Source organism: Salmo salar, chromosome ssa18, assembly GCF_905237065.1.
Source record: "Salmo salar chromosome ssa18, Ssal_v3.1, whole genome shotgun sequence".
Taxonomy (NCBI): domain Eukaryota; kingdom Metazoa; phylum Chordata; class Actinopteri; order Salmoniformes; family Salmonidae; genus Salmo; species Salmo salar.
The window spans coordinates 82,718,358-82,726,562 of NC_059459.1; the positions used below are offsets into that span (position 1 = coordinate 82,718,358).

At 46.3% G+C, this 8,205-nt stretch overlaps 2 protein-coding genes across 6 annotated transcripts in view; one reads left to right on the top strand and one right to left on the bottom strand.

The window, feature by feature from the left end:
• The window catches only part of LOC106593507 (RPA-related protein RADX), a 62,027-nt gene extending 59,776 nt beyond the window's left edge, over positions 1–2,251 (bottom strand). For 3 of the 4 annotated variants that reach the window (XM_045701718.1, XM_045701717.1, XM_045701716.1), the window contains exon 1: positions 1,738–2,251. In XM_045701718.1, coding sequence (XP_045557674.1) covers positions 1,738–1,931 — 194 coding nt within the window. In that variant the 5' untranslated portion in view covers positions 1,932–2,251. The remainder of the gene's footprint in view (positions 1–1,737) is intronic. The other variant, XM_045701715.1, reaches the window with a different exon arrangement.
• A 2,756-nt stretch (positions 2,252–5,007) lies between these two features.
• kif1ca (kinesin family member 1C, a) overlaps positions 5,008–8,205 on the top strand; it is a 70,440-nt gene continuing 67,242 nt past the window's right edge. The window contains exon 1 of one of the 2 annotated variants that reach the window (XM_045701719.1): positions 5,008–5,572. The gene's annotated coding sequence lies outside the window, so the exon portion shown is untranslated. Of the gene's footprint in view, positions 5,573–5,857; positions 5,880–8,205 lie in introns of those variants that run through there. The other variant, XM_045701720.1, reaches the window with a different exon arrangement.

The window sequence follows — 8,205 nt, forward strand, 5'->3', positions numbered from 1 at the left end:
TACCCAGTCCACCCTAAACACTACCCAGTCCACCCTAAACACTACCCAGTCCACCCTAAACACTACCCAGTCCACCCTAAACACTACCCTGTCTACCCTAAACACTACCCAGTCCACCCTAAACACTACCCAGTCCACCGTAAACATTACCCAGTCTACCCTAAACACTACCCAGTCTACCCAGTCTACCCTAAACACTACCCAGTCTACCCTAAACACTACCCAGTCTACCCTAAACACTACCCAGTCCACCCTAAACACTACCCAGTCCACCCTAAACACTACCCTAAACACTACCCAGTCCACCCTAAACACTACCCTAAACACTACCCAGTCCACCCTAAACACTACACTAAACACTACCCAGTCTACCCTAAACACTACCCTAAACACTACCCAGTCCACCCTAAACACTACCCTAAATACTACCCTAAACACTACCCAGTCTACCCTAAACACTACCCAGTCCACCCTAAACACTACCCAGTCTACCCAGTCCACCCTAAACACTACCCAGTCCACCCTAAACACTACCCAGTCTACCCTAAACATTACCCAGTCTACCCTAAACACTACCCAGTCTACCCTAAACATTACCCAGTCTACCCTAAACATTACCCAGTCTACCCTAAACACTACCCAGTCTACCTAGTCCAGCCTAAACACTACCCAGTCCACCCTAAACAATACCCAGTCCACCCTAAACATTCCCCAGTCTACCCTAAACATTACCCAGTCTACCCTAAACACTACCCAGTCCACCCTAAACACTACCCAGTCCACCCTAAACACTACCCAGTCCACCCTAAACACTACCCAGTCTACCCTAAACACTACCCAGTCCACCCTAAACACTACCCAGTCCACCCTAAACACTACCCTAAACACTACCCAGTCCACCCTAAACACTACCCTAAACACTACCCAGTCCACCCTAAACACTACACTAAACACTACCCAGTCTACCCTAAACACTACCCTAAACACTACCCAGTCCACCCTAAACACTACCCTAAATACTACCCTAAACACTACCCAGTCTACCCTAAACACTACCCAGTCCACCCTAAACACTACCCAGTCTACCCAGTCCACCCTAAACACTACCCAGTCCACCCTAAACACTACCCAGTCTACCCTAAACATTACCCAGTCTACCCTAAACACTACCCAGTCTACCCTAAACATTACCCAGTCTACCCTAAACATTACCCAGTCTACCCTAAACACTACCCAGTCTACCTAGTCCAGCCTAAACACTACCCAGTCCACCCTAAACATTACCCAGTCCACCCTAAACATTCCCCAGTCTACCCTAAACATTACCCAGTCTACCCTAAACACTACCCAGTCCACCCTAAACACTACCCAGTCCACCCTAAACACTACCCAGTCCACCCTAAACACTACCCAGTCCACCCTAAACACTACCCAGTCTACCCTAAACACTACCCAGTCTACCCTAAACACTACCCAGTCTACCCTAAACACTACCCAGTCTACCCTAAACACTGTCCACCCTAAACACTACCCAGTCCACCCTAAACACTACCCAGTCTACCCTAAACACTACCCAGTCTACCCTAAACACTACCCAGTCTACCCTAAACACTACCCAGTCTACCCTAAACACTACCCAGTCTACCCTAAACACTGTCCACCCTAAACACTACCCAGTCCACCCTAAACACTACCCAGTCCACCCTAAACCCTACCCAGTCAGACACTGCGACCCACCTGCAGTCCCCATCTGTCAGAGTGGCGTCGTAGAGGCTGTCTGAGGAGCTGATGTTCTGGGGGAAATAGAGGCTGAAGCCTCGGTCTCTCCCGTAACGTTGCACCGACAACACCCATAACCGCTCCGGACAGATTACCCGGCTGGTGGCGGGGCGGGAGAAGGTTCTCTGTAACGGACAGCTCACCGACGCCATGTTTAACCCAAAACAACAATACCGCACTGCAGTGTGGGAACTTCGACTGACAGACAAGATGGCGGATGTTTTTCTTCTGCTCACAAGAGTCGAGTCTGGCTCACTGCCAGCGTGGGTATCCGGAAGTGGGAGGTGTCTGGACGTGGGAGGCTGAACTGCGATAGGCGTTCCGGTCAGCGCTGTGTCATTGGTTAGACGGTTTTTATTGGTCCGTTCCCGACCGTCTGAAACAATCTATTCTTAATGGAAAATCCTACTGTGCCATTTGAATGTTAACAAAACACACAACAAAAACACCTCACTTATAGCTTAAATATGAAAATAAAAGTACATTTTGACGTCAGTTATTAGTCTACCAGTTTTTCATTTATTACAACTAATTCTTCATTATTAGGTAATTAACTCATTGTGACTTATGTTCAGCTATCGCCTGATAAAATGGTGTTATGTGGATAAGGCTCTTTTTAATTACTCTTGTGTAATTGGGCAGCAAACAGCAGGTTTTTCATTTACTAATAAATCTACAGTACCAGTCAAAAGTTTGGATACACATTCAACGGTTTTTCTTTATTTATTTTTTACTATTTTCTACATTGTAGAATAATAGTGAAGACATCAAAACTATGAAATAACACATATGGAATCATGTAGTAACCAAAAAAGTGTTAAACAAATGTATTTTATATTTGAGATTCTTGAATGTAGCCACCCTTTGCCTTGATGACAGCTTTACACACTCTTGGCATTCTCTCAACCAGCTTCATGAGGTAGTAACCTGGAACGCATTTCACTGTGAGGTCTACTACACCTGTTGTATTCAGCATTTCACTGTGAGGTCTACTACACCTGTTGTATTCAGCATTTCACTGTGAGGTCTACTACACCTGTTGTATTCAGCATTTCACTGTAAGGTCTACTACACCTGTTGTATTCAGCATTTCACTGTGAGGTCTACTACACCTGTTGTATTCAGCATTTCACTGTGAGGTCTACTACACCTGTTGTATTCAGCATTTCACTGTGAGGTCTACTACACCTGTTGTATTCAGCATTTCACTGTGAGGTCTACTACACCTGTTGTATTCAGCATTTCACTGTGAGGTCTACTACACCTGTTGTATTCAGCATTTCACTGTGAGATCTACTACACCTGTTGTATTCAGCATTTCACTGTAAGGTCTACTACACCTGTTGTATTCAGCATTTCACTGTGAGGTCTACTACACCTGTTGTATTCAGCATTTCACGGTGAGGTCTACTACACCTGTTGTATTCAGCATTTCACTGTGAGGTCTACACCTGTTGTATTCAGCATTTCACTGTAAGGTCTACTACACCTGTTGTATTCAGCATTTCACTGTGAGGTCTACTACACCTGTTGTATTCAGCATTTCACTGTGAGGTCTACTACACCTGTTGTATTCAGCATTTCACTGTGAGGTCTACTACACCTGTTGTATTCAGCATTTCACTGTGAGGTCTACTACACCTGTTGTATTCAGCATTTCACTGTGAGGTCTACTACACCTGTTGTATACAGCATTTCACTGTAAGGTCTACTACACCTGTTGTATTCAGCATTTCACTGTGAGGTCTACTACACCTGTTGTATTCAGCATTTCACTGTGAGGTCTACTACACCTGTTGTATTCAGCATTTCACTGTAAGGTCTACTACACCTGTTGTATTCAGCATTTCACTGTGAGGTCTACTACACCTGTTGTATTCAGCATTTCACTGTGAGGTCTACTACACCTGTTGTATTCAGCATTTCACTGTGAGGTCTACTACACCTGTTGTATTCAGCATTTCACTGTGAGGTCTACTACACCTGTTGTATTCAGCATTTCACTGTAAGGTCTACTACACCTGTTGTATTCAGCATTTCACTGTGAGGTCTACTACACCTGTTGTATTCAGCATTTCACTGTAAGGTCTACTACACCTGTTGTATTCAGCATTTCACTGTGAGGTCTACACCTGTTGTATTCAGCATTTCACTGTGAGGTCTACTACACCTGTTGTATTCAGCATTTCACTGTAAGGTCTACTACACCTGTTGTATTCAGCATTTCACTGTAAGGTCTACCACACCTGTTGTATTCAGCATTTCACTGTGAGGTCTACTACACCTGTTGTATTCAGCATTACACTGTGAGGTCTACTACACCTGTTGTATTCAGCATTTCACTGTGAGGTCTACTACACCTGTTGTATTCAGCATTTCACAGTAAGGTCTACTACACCTGTTGTATTTAGCATTTCACTGTGAGGTCTACTACACCCGTTGTATTCAGCATTTCACTGTGAGGTCTACTACACCTGTTGTATTCAGCATTTCACTGTGAGGTCTACTACACCTGTTGTATTCAGCATTTCACTGTGAGGTCTACTACACCTGTTGTATTCAGCATTTCACTGTAAGGTCTACTACACCTGTTGTATTCAGCATTCCACTGTGAGGTCTACTACACCTGTTGTATTCAGCATTTCACTGTGAGGTCTACTACACCTGTTGTATTCAGCATTTCACTGTGAGGTCTACTACACCTGTTGTATTCAGCATTTCACTGTAAGGGCTACTACACCTGTTGTATTCAGCATTTCACTGTAAGGTCTACTACACCTGTTGTATTCAGCATTTCACTGTGAGGTCTACTACACCTGTTGTATTCAGCATTTCACTGTGAGGTCTACTACACCTGTTGTATTCAGCATTTCACTGTGAGGTCTACTACACCTGTTGTATTCAGCATATCACTGTGAGGTCTACTACACCTGTTGTATTCAGCATTTCACTGTAAGGTCTACTACACCTGTTGTATTTAGCATTTCACTGTGAGGTCTACTACACCTGTTGTATTCAGCATTTCACTGTGAGGTCTACTACACCTGTTGTATTCAGCATTTCACTGTAAGGTCTACTACACCTGTTGTATTCAGCATTTCACTGTGAGGTCTACTACTGTACTGGGAGTGCAGGTTTTTGCTCGATCCCTGCTCTAACACACCCAAATACACTGCCCCTTTAACTGAGCTCGCTGTCCGGTCCTACCCCTGACGTCACGCGGGTGATGGCGACCGGCTGGTTCTCTGAGCAGTGCGAGAGGTGAGGAGAGGAGGAGCGCTTGAGGCGAGGGCCGTACACTTTATTTTTTATTTTTTATTTTTATTTTTCCGTTCCAACCGGCCCGGTAAATAACGGAGAGAGGACTTCCCCGTCCAACTGTCAGACCGGGACCTTAGGTCAAACTAACTCCGGTTCACCGGACAGACAGAACGTTAACGGGACCAGAACTCTGCTTTCCTTTTCCTCTGCCGTGATTCAGCCCAATCCGAAATCAGACCACACCGATCTGCCGACGCTAAAACTTTCCGTTTCTCTCTCTACCGGGACTAAATCCTTTCTCATCGAAACATAATCTCCCAGTATTAACGACAGTTTTAATGGTTTGGGAACTTTTCCTTTCAGGTCGTGGGGAGTTGTATTCGGTCTAAAGGACACAGCGCCGCCACCCAACTTTGGAACGCTTTTCTCCGTGGAACTTATTTCTGTCTGGTGCGGTAACGGGGCATGACGAGGATTATCTGACTGGACGTCGCTGAGACACTAGACACACCGTTTTTTTTCTCCAGTAAAGGTGAGTCATAAATTGGCCCCGGGGACCGGACGGGTAGGCCTGATCAGCTCAGAGACCCGGGACCGGACGGGTAGGGTAGGCCTGGCCAGCTCACAGACCCGGGACCGGACGGGTAGGGTAGGCCTGATCAGCTCACAGACCCGGGACCGGACGGGTAGTCCTGGCCAGCTCACAGACAGACACGGGACCGGACGGGTAGTCCTGGCCAGCTCACAGACAGACACGGGACCGGACGGGTAGGCCTGGCCAGCTCACAGACAGACACGGGACCGGACGGGTAGGCCTGGCCAGCTCACAGACAGACACGGTGTGTGGTCAGTAACTCTGTAGTTAGAAACATTCCAATCATCCTTCAGGTTATGACGCCTTTATTTACAGAAATTGTTTTATTAGTATTATTATTATTATTGACATAGTATTAGGACAACGAATTAGATTGTGATTAAAGTCACTTGACTGTCGGTAGTCTCGCTGGCCCCGGTGGCACCAAGCCCGTCTCTGGTGACGTCGCCTGAGAGATCACGTGGACCTGCGGCGGTCCAGACTGTTCAGGTTTCAGGTTTCCACATGAACGAGTACAGTGAAATGCCTTTCTGGCAAACTCAAACCCCAACAATCAATAATCAATAACATTGTAACACTATGAAAAAATTAAGAAGAATTAGGAATAAGAAATGTACAATTAAGTAAGTAAAAACACAATATACAGGGTCATTACCATATTAACGATATACAGGTCATTACCATATTAACAATATACAGGTCATTACCATATTAACGATATACAGGTCATTACCATATTAACAATATACAGGTCTTTACCATATTAACGATATACAGGTCATTACCATATTAACAATATACAGGGATACTGGAGTGATGGAGGTAGATATGTATAGGAGGGGACAGGATACTGATTAGTAGATATGTATAGGAAGGGGACAGGGATACTGGAGTGATGAGGTAGATGTGTATAGGGGACAGGGATACTGGAAGAGGTAGATATGTAAGAGAACAGGGATACTGGAGTGATGGAGGTAGATATGTATAGGGGGAAGGGGACAGGGATACTGGAGTGATGGAGGTAGATGTGTATAGGGGGAAGGGGACAGGGATACTGGAGTGATGGAGGTAGATATGTATAGGGGGAAGGGGACAGGGATACTGGAGTGATGGAGGTAGATGTGTATAGGGGACAGGGATACTGGAGTGATGGAGGTAGATATGTATAGGGGGAAGGAGACAGGGATACTGGAGTGATGGAGGTAGATATGTATAGGGGGAAGGAGACAGGGATCCAGGAGTGATGGAGGTAGATATGTATAGGGGGAAGGGGACAGGGATACTGGAGTGATGGAGGTAGATGTGTATAGGGGGAAGGGGACAGGGATACTGGAGTGATGGAGGTAGATGTGTATAGGGGGAAGGGGACAGGGATACTGGAGTGATGGAGGTAGATGTGTATAGGGGACAGGGATACTGGAGTGATGGAGGTAGATATGTATAGGGGACAGGGATACTGGAGTGATGGAGGTAGATATGTATAGGGGGAAGGGGACAGGGATACTGGAGTGATGGAGGTAGATATGTATAGGGGGAAGGGGACAGGGATACTGGAGTGATGGAGGTAGATGTGTATAGGGGACAGGGATACTGGAGTGATGGAGGTAGATATGTATAGGGGGAAGGGGACAGGGATACTGGAGTGATGGAGGTAGATGTGTATAGGGGACAGGGATACTGGAGTGATGGAGGTAGATGTGTATAGGGGACAGGGATACTGGAGTGATGGAGGTAGATGTGTATAGGGGACAGGGATACTGGAGTGATGGAGGTAGATATGTATAGGGGACAGGGATACTGGAGTGATGGAGGTAGATATGTATAGGGGACAGGGATACTGGAGGGATGGAGGTAGATGTGTATAGGGGACAGGGATACTGGAGTGATGGAGGTAGATGTGTATAGGGGACAGGGATACTGGAGTGATGGAGGTAGATATGTATAGGGGGAAGGGGACAGGGATACTGGAGTGATGGAGGTAGATGTGTATAGGGGGAAGGGGACAGGGATACTGGAGGGATGGAGGTAGATATGTATAGGGGACAGGGATACTGGAGTGATGGAGGTAGATATGTATAGGGGGAAGGGGACAGGGATACTGGAGTGATGGAGGTAGATGTGTATAGGGGGAAGGGGACAGGGATACTGGAGTGATGGAGGTAGATGTGTATAGGGGACAGGGATACTGGAGTGATGGAGGTAGATGTGTATAGGGGGAAGGGGACAGGGATACTGGAGTGATGGAGGTAGATGTGTATAGGGGACAGGGATACTGGAGTGATGGAGGTAGATATGTATAGGGGGAAGGGGACAGGGATACTGGAGTGATGGAGGTAGATATGTATAGGGGGAAGGGGACAGGGATACTGGAGTGATGGAGGTAGATGTGTATAGGGGGAAGGGGACAGGGATACTGGAGTGATGGAGGTAGATGTGTATAGGGGACAGGGATACTGGAGTGATGGAGGTAGATATGTATAGGGGACAGGGATACTGGAGTGATGGAGGTAGATGTGTATAGGGGACAGGGATACTGGAGTGATGGAGGTAGATGTGTATAGGGGACAGGG